The 16,226-nt window shown below is 26.0% G+C and overlaps 1 protein-coding gene across 1 annotated transcript; it reads left to right on the forward strand.

Moving 5' to 3' along the window:
* The first annotated feature begins 13,715 nt into the window (after positions 1-13,715).
* Positions 13,716-14,562, forward strand: LOC129287856 (uncharacterized). Its single transcript, XM_054924103.1, has 2 exons — positions 13,716-14,114; positions 14,198-14,562. Exons 1-2 carry the CDS (start codon positions 13,997-13,999, stop codon positions 14,440-14,442), a joined length of 363 nt encoding a protein of 120 aa, XP_054780078.1. The 5' UTR covers positions 13,716-13,996; the 3' UTR covers positions 14,443-14,562.
* The last annotated feature ends 1,664 nt before the right edge of the window (positions 14,563-16,226 follow it).

Consider the following 16,226-nt stretch of genomic DNA (forward strand, 5'->3'; position numbering starts at 1 on the left):
CAACCATGATTAGTTTAAATGACATTTATTTTAAACTTTGTGTGAATGTAAAATTATTGAAGATAAGGTTGAGTGTTTTGATCAAATGAATCTTAAAAACCAATAACAAATATTTTTCATTTACCTTCTGTATTTCTTTTTCTTCTCTTTTTTCAAATCAATTTTTTTATTTATTTATTTTTCAGAACCCAAAATAATTCAAAAACAAGCAGTAAAGGGATCATTTGAAGAAAAAGATACGACAAAAAGAACAACCTAATTAAATCAGTTTTCCCCCATACAATTCAATCAAGTCAATCCGATCTTTTTTGTTGGCCCAAAAAGCCCAAGCTAATTTGTAATTGGGCTAGGCCCGAGTTAAACCAAACGATAAGTAAATTTTGGCCCAACATAACATCAGGAGTGAAAATCTAGCTTATAACCGTCCCAAACTTTTTATTTTTTGGTTGGATAAAATAAACATCCCCAACTAATTTTACCACAACATAAATTTTGAAAACCATGTACCCATAGAAATTCAAAACTGATAATTTTTTCCAACAAAAAACTGCTAATTTATTTCCTTTAAAATTATTATCCATCTTAAAATTTTCACTGTAACAATGAAGAATAACACTAACAAATATGAATAACAACTAAGCCGTAGTAATTTCCATATGTCATTCCATGATAATATCAAACATCAAACATTATAGTTACTAAAAAAAGATCATATCATATTATGTTGGCCAAAAAAAAAGTTCATATTTCATTTAAAAATTATGGGTAACAACTTTTTTTTTTTTTTACCAAAAACAAAACAATAAGGGAGAATCACAATGAGGGTCCTCATGTTACTTGGCAGGCCTAAAAACCCTCACTGCAATTAAGTTTCTTGTTGAAATGAAGCAAATGTCCATGTCTTTTTGTTTTTTGTTTTTTAAATCAAATTGTCACTATCACCGGTCACTAGAGGTTCGTTGCTGGGGGAAGCTACCATCATCGTTTGACAAAACTCTGTCACTAGCGCTCAAATCCAGTCAAATGTGTCAAAGGAATTTGAACTTTTAACCCCTTAATTGTCCCAAAAAAGAAATAATAATCATTGAATCACCAAAACCCTCTAATTATATATTACAAAATATTATATATATATTAATTATAATTTTTGTTTTCAATATTTCTATTAATTATGAATAAATTATTATTGATATTCAAATAATCAGATATTTAAACATGAGTTGTTAATAGAAAAAAATTGTAAATTTTAAAAATCCAACTTGTTTGATTTTTTATCACTTGTTTTTTTAATATTGATAAGTTATTAATATTATATTAAATAAAAATATATATATTATAAATTTATTTTTTAAATATTTTCATGGACTTTTATTATTTTTCACATTGTAAGCACTGTTTTAAAAAAAAAGAAATTAAGTCCATGCACGTTATTGTATGGGATAAAAGATACTCCCTTATTAGTAGGGACATTTTTAGAAAAAATATAATAATTATATCTCAAAAGATTAAAAATATTTTACATTTTTGAACATCGAACTACTTAAAAAATGCCTTATATTTTTTAATAGAAGGAATGTATATTAGACATATGTGAATCATTAAGGTCAATCTATCTTAAAAAAATTCACTCTAATAATGAGTAGAATTTAAAATCAATCATTTTTGTTAAAAAAAGGATAAAAACAACATAATTACCTAGTACTCCATTCGTTTCTATACATAAAAAAATTGTATCACACTGTTTAAAAAATTGATTAACTATAATAATTATATTTAAAAATAAAAAAATATACTAAAATGTCCTATATTAATCAATACAAGCATGCATAAATTATTTCTCGTTAATATAAATAATAAAAGATAATTTAAAAAATATATAATAAATGTTTATTAAAATGAGTGACTTTGTTTATATAAAAATAAATAAATAATGATAGTTCTTCGTACATATAAAAATGGAGGGAGCAAGAAAGAAGGTCTGGCTTGAGAGAAAGTAGAAGCAAGCATGATTTGAAAGACACGTGAAGAAATTAGAAAGACAAGACGAGTCTTTTCATATCCAATGCTTCTAATTTTGGTGAATGCATCGCTGTATGGCCATCTCTGAACTGTTGGTATTTATGAAGGCAAGCTTGTAATGAAGTCGTTGAAAGGTCCAAATTACGCACACATTTCCTCTGTAATTTTTTTAACATTTAATGTAAAAGCCATTGAAGCCGATTCTCTTTTAATTACTCCTCTCGTTTCGAAGTATTTATCTTTTAAAAGCAAAGAAATTGTTTCACTTTCATATTATTTACCGTTTTAGATTTTTAAAGTATTATTTAATGATATATACTTTCATATTTTATTCTTAACCTATGTGCAATAAATGAAAGAAGAATTTGGTAAAATACCTCTTCCATAAGTCAATTTTAACTAATTCACATAAGTTTAAAAACTTGGTTGAGCATAATGATTTTATCTAGAATTAAAATAAACTTTAATTTTAAATAAAATATAACTTTTTTTGTCAAAAAAAGAAAAATATAGCTCTTGATTTATATACTTTTAACGTGTTTTACTATTAATTTCTATATTTTTTTATTATTTTAAGTCCTTTAAGTTTATTTATTTGCAATATTAGTCCCTATAATTTTTAAATTTCATCATAAATATTTATGGTGGTTAACACATACATAAACTCTAATGCTTCTTATATTAACTTGTTTGAAAGTATGGTAAGTTGTATAATAAATGAGTAGAAGGAAAAAAAAAAAAACAGTACATTAAATCAAAATTTTTAAATATGCAATGAATAAAAATTCAAAAGGAAGAAAAAGACACAATAATTAGGGCAAACAGACAAACACATTAGCAGCTATTATGCTTATTGTAACCTCCCCTCTCAAGATGCCGGGGTTGGTTAGGAGGTTGGAAATTTTTTTTATGTTATTATTAATTATATTTATCTAAGAGGTTTGTACATTTTTTTCATCTTTAAATAACAACATAATTCAAGGAATAAAAAATTAAATTACAAATTAAGTCATGGAGAACTACTTAAGCACATAATTAGGTAAGATCATATGTAATGTTTGTTTAAATTCCAAGTCAACTTTTTAGGAATTTCCTAGCGTTCCTAATAAATATGAGAGAAGGAAATTTTGTACATACACAAAAGATATATCAAAATAATCCCTAATATCATACATCAAAGAGGTCCCACATATATACTCATAATTTTTTAAAATATCTAAATGTGTTCATTGAGCATGTTGAAAGCAGGTTGCATGTAAAAAGACGGCGATGGTAAAAGCATAAACTATGTTGGTGGCTCCATAAATGATGGAGGTGATTACATGAAATATAGTGGTAGTGGTGGCGGCATAACAAGTGAAAGGGTAGCTAAAGTTAGTATTAATGAGGCCACTAATAGTAATGAAAAAAGTGAAGGGTGAATGGGAGGATGAGGGAGATACTATTTGGTCTGAAATAGGTGGTAGCGAAGGATCCCAAACGACTTTAAAGTGGTTGCGAGTGTCCATTATCACTCAAGTCAATTCATAATCTGACATTATAATTGCTATTTAGTCTATTTCATTGACAATCTTCTCTGTTGGCATCTGGACATATTACAAAAATAAACAAATGAGAATTTTTATTTAAAATTCTTAGATTTTATTTAAGAACTAGAGTTAATATACAATTTAAACACCGAACTATAGGTTTAGGGGCAATTTGAACCCTAAACTTTTAAAAGATATATTTTAAACCCTAAATAATTAAAGTTAAAGTGGGGTGATTTTTTCTCCACCATTAAATTTGAACAAACATTCATCAATTTTTTAAAAATTTGGGCATAATGTGCTATTTTTTCTCAAATGAGAGAGGGGGACAATGAAATTTGGTAAAAATCATACATTAGACCATAATTTTTAAAAGCTGAAGAACATTTGTTTAAATTTAACGGTGGGGATGAAATTATCTCAATTTTAATTGTTTAGAATTTAAAATATACTTTTTAAAAGTTTAAAATTCACATCACCTTGGACCTATCATTCAAGATCCAAATTGCATATTAACTCTAAGAACTAATAATGATCCAACTACCTCAAGTGTATAAAATAATTGTTTTCTTACCACTAATAAAAGGGAAGCATAACAAACTGTAAGCTGGCTAATTAATTACATTAGCCAATAGCATTAAAATAATTGTTAAATAACTAATAATGAATATTTCTAATTCAATCATATTTTATTATAAGAAACTATACTTGGGTATCTCTTAAGGTGGATCCATAAAATAGTTTCTTTCACCTGGATCTCCTTTTTAATTAGAAATTTTATTGGGTTTATTTCAGATCTTCTTCCATAAAAGAAATTTCCTTGAAAACACACACACACACACACACCCATATGTATATCATAGTAATAATTTTAATCATAATACCAAAAATAAATATTGACATAGTAATCAAACAATTATTACTATGGCTAAACATTAATTAAAAATGAATATATATCACTAATAATTATAAAAAAATAAATATTAATTGAGTAACTAAAAGAAATTTATGGAGGCAATGTATGATTTAAGTAACTATAGCTAATATTGGAACATGAGTATTAATGCACGCACGCATATAAATGTCTAAAAATTATATAGAAGAAAACAATCACTAATTATTTATATAAGGGAATAACTTATAGGAATAAATTTAAGCAGACAATATAATTCAGTAAACAAGCTATTAATAACAATGTGTGTGTGTATATTTATACACATATATAACCAACAATTGCAGAAAGAAATAAATATGAATTATTACACTAATTGAGTGAATAAATAATTATTGCTTAATATGTGTACGTTTACTTTAAAGAACAAATATTTTAAAAAGGATGGAGCATATATTTTATTAAATCCAATCCCATTTCCACTGTTAAATACAAGAATATAATTAGAATATACCTTTATATACAAGTAGATTTATGCCCAATGCACCGGAATAATTCAGTTTTTAAGAATAAAAATACAAATAAATATTAAAAAATTATTTTAATATCCTTATAGTAAAATATATTATTTTTATTTTATTTTATATTTAATTATAAATATTTTTTATTTTTAAAATTTATATGAATCTCTCTTAATATTAATAGTCAAGAGTTACAAAATAAGAATATACTTTCTATGTTTAAGTTTTTATTTTCACCCATTTAATCATTAACTGATAGCTATATATTCTTTTAAATTTTTATTTTATTTTTAATTTTTTAGTTATACAAACTAATTTATTTAGTATTTTTTAAAAAATTAAATACATACTTCATATTTTAAAAATTGTAAGACATTTTTAATTAAATTTTACTTGCAATAAAGTAATTACTTGTCTTCAAAATAATACCATCTTTTCATATTTACTATTTAATTGGGTATTTTACTTTAAAATAAATATAAAATAATTTATTTATTATCGGTATTTTTGAAAAAAAATCAACAATTACACCTTTAAACACTAAAATATTTTATATTTTTTAACATCTAACTCTTAATAAATGACCCCTAAAATATGTTACATTTTTAAACGAAGGGAACAGGTTTACTAAAATAATATTTCAAACGTGCATTTGCAGGGAAAAAAACTTAATGGAATAAAAAATAAATTAGTCAATATAATTTATATTTTATTTATTTAAATTTTATAATTTTGATTAATGAGACTAAAGCGAAAGTTTTAAAAATAAAAAAAAGTCTTTATAATTCTAACAAAATAAAAAGGACACTAGCATATTTTACTTTATAATTTATTAATTTGTGTAAATTAAAATTTAAAGAATATTTTATTTTAAAATTTGTTGCGTTCATACATATTAAAAATGTAAATAATAACTTATTTTATTTTAAAACGTATTATCCTTTGTAAGTTAAAATTTAAGGAATATTTCTTCTTATCCTTCTTTTTATTTCCTAAGATATTGCCATAATCAGCAAGTATGAGACTAAATTTTAATAGGATAATATTTATAAGAAATGACTTCTATTTTGTAATGTGTTACACATACACACATTTAAAAATATCACACACACACGCACACATTTAAAAATATCATTATTTTTACAAATTTCTCACCTCCTATAATTTAAAATATAATATAGCTTATTCTTTTTCAAAATGTGTTGCCACATGTATCATCTTAAAGAAAATAAAATATATACTGTAATGAATTGTACTATAATTTATGTGATAGTATTATTTATAAATTATAATTACAATATTTTTAAATCAAGAAAATAATATAATCCATATTTTACTACCATTTATCAATCATTCATATAAGCATTACAAGTAATACAATAATTATTAAAAAAATATTAGGTGTGTATTGAAAGGTAAATTCATTAATATTATATAATTAATTTATAGTCCATAATTTTTGTTGCTCAGACTTGAGGCACATAACTACAATGCCTTACATTTTTAATGAAGGGAGGATATAAAATTTTTTTTTTGTATATCTAACATTGATTATTTTACTAAAAATCATATATTTATCATTAATTTTTGGCGTAAAATCCTACATGATCTCTCAAAATATAAAAATCTTATTATTTTTACACCTTGTTTAAATTTTTAAAATTTATAAATGTAAACACCACTCATATTTTTTAATGGTAGGTTCTACAAACCACTTTTTTAAACCACATTACTTCAATTTTTTTAAAAATTAAGTTTATTAAAATATTACATTCACTTCATTATCCTTAAAGCTTTAATTCACACCGAGTTTAAAATATTTAAATATATAAAAAATTTATAATCAAGCCTGACTATTAACATATTTAACTTTCAAATTTATCCAAGCTGTTTAACTACCTTCAACTTATTAAAAATTATTTTATTTTACTTTTTTCTTTATTGAGTCCATACACTGCATCTTTGAATATCTTTTTTGACCAATTTATATATTTAATTTTTTAAAAATTTACAAAATAAATATATTTAAATAATAAAAAATTAATTTTTTGGTAATTTAAATAATTTTTGGATAATATTTATATTTAAATAGGAGTATTTTAATCAAACACACATTATTTAATGGTCAACTAATGGTTAGGTGGATGAAAATAAAATCTTAAAAATAAAAAGATGACTTGTATTTTATAATTATTTATATTTAAAAAATGTTCATATAGGTTTCAAAAAATAGAAGAGGTGTGAGAATAATTAAGATAAAAATAGATAAAATATTTTTCTCATTTTTAAGTATAAGTTTCGTATCAACAATTTATTTTTTGTAGATTACACATATACTTCTTTTACTGCAAGGATCACATTATTATTTTCTTTTTTTATTTACCAGATCATACTAAAAAAGTTAACAAATAAAAAAAAAGAAAAAATTGTATGTACAATTGTACAGTACCCATAAAAAAATGTTACCCAACCGTAACAAATTTAAAAAAAAAAAGAAAAAATCGGATGATACTGGTAACACATTAAAAAAAAAAAAAAAAAGGAAGATGGTACTGTGGATCAGGTACTGTAGATTTACAGTACCGTCCTTTAAAATTCAAGGGAAAATTGGGAACATTTCGGGTAAAACATTGTTCATTTACTGTTCCCACAAACATCCCAAATTTATATATAGATTACAAGCACATAAGTAATTGCCCTTGGCGCTTGTCTTTTTAATTTGAGTTGCCTTAAATAATATACCTTTATGTACAATGCTAGCGGAGTACAATGTGTTATTACTATATATAATTAACAAGAGTAGGTAGCAAACCAACAATTAATTCGTATCTAACGTCTAATCTAAGTGACCCCACTAACTCATACCTAAACCTTAACATGAACACACCACCTATATTGGTCATTTAACAATATCCTCCCTCCAATCCTAAATGAGTTAGATGAGGGGTTTATTTTGGTCTTAAATTTAAGACTTCAATCTATCTATCACTTATAAATTTATAATTTTTCTCAGGAAAATTACAATAAGGTCTTAAATAAGAAATTAATTATTTTTTAGCTTTTTTATAAGTCAAATTTTAATATTCACAAGTGATAGAAATCTATAAATAATTAATTTTTGTATATGAGACTTGTATATAATTTTTTATTTTTTATAAATAATTAACTTAATTAATTATTTTAATATATGTAAATTAGAACAGGAAATATAAGTCATGCTTGATAGAGGTATTAATTAGAGTCGGCCCTTTAAGGGCTAGGGCCTAAACGGGCTGATCCTTTTAAATTTGATTATACTTCAAGGCTTTATTTTTAGCAGTCTGGCCCTAACCCTCAGGGCTGAAGAGCCGGTCCTGAGGCCCTCGACCCTAATTATTTTTAAAATTTTTCAATTTAAAAATTTAAAAATTTCAACAAAATTTTGGTTTGATAAAAAAGTAATATCCTAAATTAACTTTGGCATCAATTACACATTAGTAGCATCATTAATATCAATATAATTTGATCTTTCTCCTTGTGGATCCTCATCAATGGTAAATATGTTAAGTTTTTCATATCTTCCTTCTTCATCTTCATTATTTGCAATAAATAATAAACTAAAATTATAATTTTAAGGTATTTAAAGAATGCAAAAATATTTAAAATAAGCAAATAATAATGTGCGTGTCTATTATTTGGATTATAGAGCGAGTGCTGAGCTTGAGTAATGTGATATCCTTTTTTATTTATTTTTATGTTGTTTTTTCCAAAAAAAATATTAAGGCTTATAAGAGCTGGCCCTAATCCTAAAGGGCTGGCCCTTTTATTTTTGAGCTTAAAAGGGCCAGTCCTTTTAAGTTCAATTTACCTTTTTAAAGATCAAAATAACGGCTTAGTCCTCAATTTTTTTAGGCTTAAAAGGATCGAGCTCATAATTGATGGCTCTAATGCTTGACAGGCCTCCCATTTAAATTCTCTCTCTCTTTTTTGAGTGTTTGGGCTTTAAAAATAATTTTTTTTTTATGTAACCTAACTTTTAAGCTCTATAAAAGAGCTTGAGTTGAGGCAACCCATTTAAGCACTTTTTTTATTTATCCTGAAAAATAAATATTTTTCAAATTTTCAATTAAATACTACTCATTTTAAATTTTTAAACATTATAATTTATATTTTATGAAAATAATTTATAATATTATAATGTGAAAATTATTTTTTTAAATTAAAAATATTAAAAGAAAAAAGAATTACAACCTCTACCCCAAGCCCAATTAATAAGGGCCGAATTTAAAAAAAATGAGCAATTTAAAAGAAATAAGCTTTTGAATTTAAGCTCATAAGACCTTCAAGCTCATATGAATCAAACTTGACCGTTTAACAGCTCCCCCATAAATTAACTATGTAGCTCTCATGGATGGAATATATATCTATCTACACACATTCGACCAATGGACTTATGCTTGTGAGATCACGGAATGAAGAGAGTGAAGGTTAGCTTTAAAATATCACAGGGACAGGGCTGAATATACATTGCTATTTTGCGAAAATTAAAACTTAAACAGTCCCTTGCAGTCTTTTTTTTTTCTTTTTTTTTTTGGAATAGAAACTGAAACAACCAGAAAACTAAGACAACCTAAACAAAGTCATTAAACTACAATGCACATCTTCTCATAATCCACTTGCAGTCTTACAAAACGCAAGAAAAAGCTGGCTGAAGTATAAAACTGATTGCATGAATGAAATAGACAATAGAAATTGGGTAAATAAATATACAAAAAATTTTAGTGCGCATTATTTGGTTATATCACTTGATTTTGATCAAAACGTGACGAAAGAAGTGGAAAATTGCCTCTACAAAATCTTTTTTTTTTCCAGCAAGAGAAAATGAGTTCAAAGTAAAAAGAAATTGCTTTCTTAAAGCAACTCATGGTGGTAGTGAGGATAACAATCTTCGGTTTATTTTGTAGAGTTAGCTCTTTAGATTTTTATCTTTTTATGGAGACAAATATAATTTTTAATCTTTACACTTTGTATGTAATTTATTATTGATTCATATACTTTATTTTTTGAGTTTTAAATTTCAAGAGTTTCGTCTGCACTTTAAGTTTTTACACTTTTAGTGGGGTGTTGATATGGCATTAATGATGTTAATTATATTAATGTGGATAATAACATTGTTAATTATATGGTGATATGTTAATTAGTGGTTGATGTGTTTTTTTTTTTTTGAAAAAAAAGAAAGAAAAGTTAACGGCTTGGAACACCAAACATAAAATATAGACAGAAAAAACTGTAATAACTTAGAATACCAAAAATAAAATATAAAGATTAATAACAAATTGTGTATAAAGCGTACAGACTGGAAGTTATATTTTATCTTCTTATTGTATTAAAGACATTCACTTATATTGGATGGAAAAGCAAAGCTTCTCTCATCACAAGTTGACCTTATCAAACTTATAACTTGGGCTGCTTGTTTTACAAAAAAGATATTTGATAACAACAACACTTTGTTATTTTGATAACTTCATGCGTCTTCTTAGGCATGCTACTTGAAAACTTTAAACATGTCCACTTTTCTAGATTCTTCAAGAAACAGAGACTTTATTTCAGCTGTCGGCACATATTTGTCACCCTCACGTGATGAATTTGCTCCTAAATAATGTAGGTTCAGGCGTGTTTGTGGTATTAAATTTGTTTTTATGCAATATTTATTTTTAATATTTTAAAATGATATAATATCAATAAGTATTAATTTTTATTTTAGTTGATGAAAAAATTACAAAACATAAGCAAGGTTTGGTCCTTATATAGTTATATATAATTTTTAGTTCATTTTTTGTGATCTTCTAATCAATTAATGATTAAAATTAATTTTTATTAATAATAAAAGTGACATTGTACTTTTTTTTAAGGTAGAAAGGAAATGTTGTATCAATAATAAATTTGAGGTCCCATATGCCTTATATTTATAGTTTAATAGTGAAATTTTTCATTAATAATCCAACTTTTTAAATAAATTTTTCATTCAACAAATCTCAGGTTAAAAACCTTCGTCAACAACCGTTTTGTCCTCTATCCTTGGCGATGAAGTTTAGAGACTTTAGAAAATTTATTTTGGAGAATTTAACAATAATCACTTGATCATCTTAAGTTTTTTTTTTTTTGGTTTTTTTTTTGAAAAAAGTACACTCCGGGATTCAAGAAAGCGACATGGCAATGAAGGAATCATAACCTGACTGCAAAATGAGTGGCCAGTTGTACGTGAGAGCATCAATATATTATCCCGATGAACATCGCAGAGGAAGATTTTTGGATTACAATATGTTTTTGCCCATAGATTATCGTGTGAGGGACACCAATTGTTTTGTAAGGAATAACAATTGTGATAACTAATGCTGCTAAAGTAATTAAAATATAATATATATTTTTAATATTATAATTCAAATGTTAATCATTAAATATGTTTTAGGACTTAAATTTAAGTGAAAATGCTACCTATCATGTGAAATAAATCTAATTTAATATATATTTTTTTATTGAACCATTTTTCAAAAAAAATTTAATATTTTAAATTATTTTTCATATCAATTTCATCCATAAATTAATTAAAAAGTATAATATTCCTAAACATTTGGCTTGAACAACACCTATTGTCACTCTAAAACTTGCTTGTTCTAAGTGTTCCAAGTGCATGGAACTAGAATTTATTTGAATTAAGTTTAAAATATCTAAACATAAATAAAAGCTCATATAACTAAATTCAACCCTAAACATCTTGGACTTTTAAGATGGCTTGAATACCAAAATTCTTAAGTGTTATTTCATTTTTTTTTAGCCCATTTCAATTTTTATCTTAAAAAGTAATTTTTTTATTTTTAAATTATTTTAATTTTATTTTGTTAAAAATAAAAAATTTAAATATTTGGGCTGAATCTATTAGAGTTTAAGTTGGCTTGGATTTCTTCAGACATATTAAAGTAGCCCAAATAGGTTCAAAGTAAAAAAAAAATTATAAATTCTTAAGCTTGACTCCAATATTTTTTTGTATTTATGTGAGTTGGCTCGAATTATCAATTCTAGTTTTGTGCACCTAAAATACCTAAGTTTCAATAGTGTAACATGAGAGTTTCTGAGTGACGGTGGGTGTTTGGGTCAAATGTATGAAAATATGCTATGTTTTAATTATTTTAAAAATAAAATTACTATGGTAAATAGTTTAAAATATTAGATGTTTATTGGAGAATAGTTTAGAGATAAAAATATACCTTAATTCAAATTCATCTAACATGATATATGACATTTTCAATTAAACGTAGTTAGAGTGTTTAATAATTGAGAAAAAATATGCTAGGTTTTAATTTTTATTTATTTTAAAAATAAAATTACTATCACAAATAACTTAAGATATTAATTGTTTTTTTGAAAAATAATTTTAAAATAAAAATATACCTTAATTTAAGAATCTTTTGTTCGAGGAAAATAATAGGAAATTTCTTTAATTTTCTTCACACAGTGCCAGCTTTATTCCTTGTGCCAACTGCCCATCACTGTCTTTTCTTTCTTTCTTAAGAGAGACACAATAACTAATAAACGCCCTTTTCTAATCACAACAGTATTAAATCCTTCCCCAAAAGCATCCAATGGTCCCATAAAGTTCCTTCCAGATATCAACTTTTTCCATTCTGGTCCCCATCTCTTTCATTTTCATAAAGTGAATTATACTGCCTCCAATTTTAAATATAAATTACTTTTTTTAAAAAAAATTATTTTTTCTAATTTTATTTTTTCATAATTTTCTATAAATAGAACAAAAGATTATATATGCATATGAGGTGAAAGATAAAATATTTTTGAAAATGATACATTTAATAAAAGTAAATTATTTTTTACATAACATCATTAATTGAACATTTCTTTTTAATTTTAATGAGGTAGGAATTAAAAAATTATTTAGGGTAGTCAGTACGTGGGGGTTCTTGGCACACGTTACAGTTTTTTTTTTTAAAAAAAATACTTACTTTATTTATTTTTGTAAAAATGTTAAACTAATTTTTGGCCTCCATTATCATGTAATTTTACATTTAGGCCCCATAGAATTTAAATTTAGTTTTAATTAAAAATGTCTTATAAATAAAACCAGAATATCCCTCCATATTATTACATACCACTTGCTTGAAAAAAACTAGAACAAAAAAACTGATCAATATTATTCTTCTAACTTTAAAAAGTAATCTCTTTGGCATATATAAATTCTTATCTCAAATTTTTCAGAACCCTTGATAGAAACCAAAGGATTAATCAAGTCAAGTCACTCTCTCACCTCTGACAACCTTTCCTTTTGAAGTTCATTTCTGAGCGTAATATATAAATTTTCAAGAACCCTAGAAACATTAAGGAATAAATGGAGAATGACATAAAAATCCTAAAAGAATTAATTAATTAATTAATTTAAATTTTAAAATTTAAATTTTAAAAATTTAAAAATTTAATTTTTAATTTTATATTTTTATTGTGATGAATTTATAATTTATATTTTAAATTTTAATAAAAAATATAAATTAATTTATTATTCAATCATATTAAAATTTAACAAATAAGTTATAAATTTATCATAATATTATAAAATTAAAAATCAAACTTAAAATTTTGAATTAACTGATTTTTGGGCTTCCATGTCTTCCTCCTAAGAATAAAGTCATGTCACTGCGGCACTGCCCTTGTCCCCTCTGCGAATTATTTCCTGAAACGTGTTTGTGGGTTCCCATAGATTGCCGAGAAGTGTAATATTCTCCCATAGTTGAGATACTCTACTTCCATGTGTATGAATTAGGTTTGATTGACAAGCACATCAGTGCTGAGATTGTCAGTCCAAAGAATCCATATTCCTCCCGAGAATCCTGCAGCTTTCACTTTGTAAGAGGAATGAAATCCTAGCTTCTTGATAACCTTGTAAGCCTTATCGCCTGAAATTCGAGGTTTCGTTCAAAGTAAAACCAAGTACCCATTTGTGCACAGACAAGAGACAACAATCCTCCATTTCCTCGGACGACCCTAGGATGGTGTCAGCAATTCTTGTTCTGTTTCTCTTCATCTCATACGCTCAAGCCATTTCAACCTCAGAAAGCACAGCTTTAAATCATAGCAGTATGCAGAAGGAGCAGGAACATTTTCTGGGTAAGACTAGTTCCAGCTTTAATTTTCAAGCCTTTTATGTTTTGCTTGCAGAATCTGTTGATGGTTTCACTGTTCAATCTCAGAGAGATTATCGTATGGAAGCATGAAGGACATGGAGGTATTATCTGATAATGTAAGAAAAGCACATGGAAGTGGAGGAAGAGGATCGCCTTCTGGTTCTGGTAGTGCAAATATTAATCGTCGTCCTCATCCTAATCGTAACTCTGCAACTTCGTCCTTGTCACAAGTGTCTTGTTTTTGGGACTCAAGTTTAAGTCTTTCTGTAGCAGCCTTCGCTTTGATGATCTTCGTTTTTCTCTTCAACTAACTCTCTGGTGTGTTCTGAATTAAGAAACCTTGCTGTCATAAAGTGATTTTGTATTGTTTCTTGATCCTTCATGAGCGTCTTTGTTTCCAGAATTTCTATATGTATTGCAATCTTTCAATATGAATATCATGTTCTCTTGGTGAAGCACAAAACAGAGTTAGAACCATTCTGATTCTAAGATATAGCTGCTGTTTTCTGTAATTTAATACGCAGTTTCGTGGAACGGAAGAAAATCTCGTCAAAAGTGAGTTGACGCAGTTATAGAAAATAAAATGAAACCACAGAACATAGCAGCAAAAACAAAAAAAAAAACAAAAAAAAAAGAGTTAATACGTTGTATAATATAGGAAACTTGTATATTTGAAGTATCTCAGATAAATATCAAGCAGTCTAGTTAGATTGGAAAGGGAAAATAACTTGAAAAAATTTAAAAGGTGAAGAGTGTGTATAGATTATCAAACTGTTTAATCATTCATATATCTGAAATTCATCAAGTGTCCGAGGAAAACGAGGAAGAAGAACTAAATGCCATATAACAATTACCAGAACACTTATACAGCTAGGCTGGAGAGCAATGACCACAGACAAGTTACTATTGTTATTAGTTATGCTACCGTTAAATAGTATCAAAATAAAAATAATTTTTAAGATTTGTAATATAGAAGGAATAGAACAATATGGGTCGGTTTTCCAATAGTCAAGGATTTATTCTATTAAATTAGAATTTTTGGCAACTAAAACAAAAGTTAATTTAAAACATTAAGCAGGAGGGTTTTGAAACTGAAATTTAAAATATCTAATTAACAAAAATAGGACAAATAAAAGAGATACTTAATGATTAACTGAAATTTAATATGAGAAATACAATTAACTACAAGTTCTTCCCTTAGATTGCAATTGTTCTTGTCTAAAATTAGAATTTGATTCCTTTGATTGAGATTTTGAAAGAAAATTTGAACTTAAATTCTTGAATATAATATTGATTTAAGGTTTATGCCATTATCTAATTCAAAGTTCAATGATTTCTCAATCAAACTTTAAACTAAACTTAAGCAATAATTAATCCTAGAATTTTTCACAAATAGAGAAAATTAATCAATTTCCTCCTCTAATTCCCTCTCAAACCTCTAATTAATCAACTAGAAGCTTATGGCATTTCAATATCCAAGAAATATAATGTAACATATGAGAAAATTAAGCATAATTAATTAGTTTAATGAGTGTGATTAGTGAATTGATGAAGTGTGGGGTCAGAGGGGTCTAATTAGTGTATTTAGCTTTGATTTTAGCTCAAGAAGTGGGTCTAGATTGAAGTCAAGCTATTCAGGTAAGGAGAGAAGAAGAAAAAGTGAAGAAAAGCTTTTTCTGTCACATGCTGCGATGTGTGGATGATTCGCTGCGGCGCACAAAGGAAAAATTAATGTGATTAGAGCTCTTTATACCATACGCTGCAATGGGAGGCTATGTGTACCATGGTATATGGCCAAAAATTTGATATAATCTATTCATGTTTGTGTGCAAAATTAGAAGAGGAGGAAAGGAAAAAACGTAGAGCATAGAATTTCTCTGTTAGGACACGCATATTAGGACCTTTAGGACCCTTGAGGATAGTTAGAGACTTCCCAACACCTAAGGTAAGTATAATGAGCTTCCTTTCTTTCTTCTACTTTCATTTTTATAAAGATTTGAGTTAGGGTTTAACTTAGGAGGGTGATTTTCGGTCCATATAAGTTATGGGTTCAAACCTATTAATTAAAAGAGATATAATGAGAGTTGTTTAGGGT

The sequence above is a fragment of the Prosopis cineraria genome, unplaced genomic scaffold (genome assembly GCF_029017545.1).
Source record: "Prosopis cineraria cultivar Desert tree isolate PC_DT_omini unplaced genomic scaffold, ASM2901754v1 PC12, whole genome shotgun sequence".
Taxonomy (NCBI): domain Eukaryota; kingdom Viridiplantae; phylum Streptophyta; class Magnoliopsida; order Fabales; family Fabaceae; genus Prosopis; species Prosopis cineraria.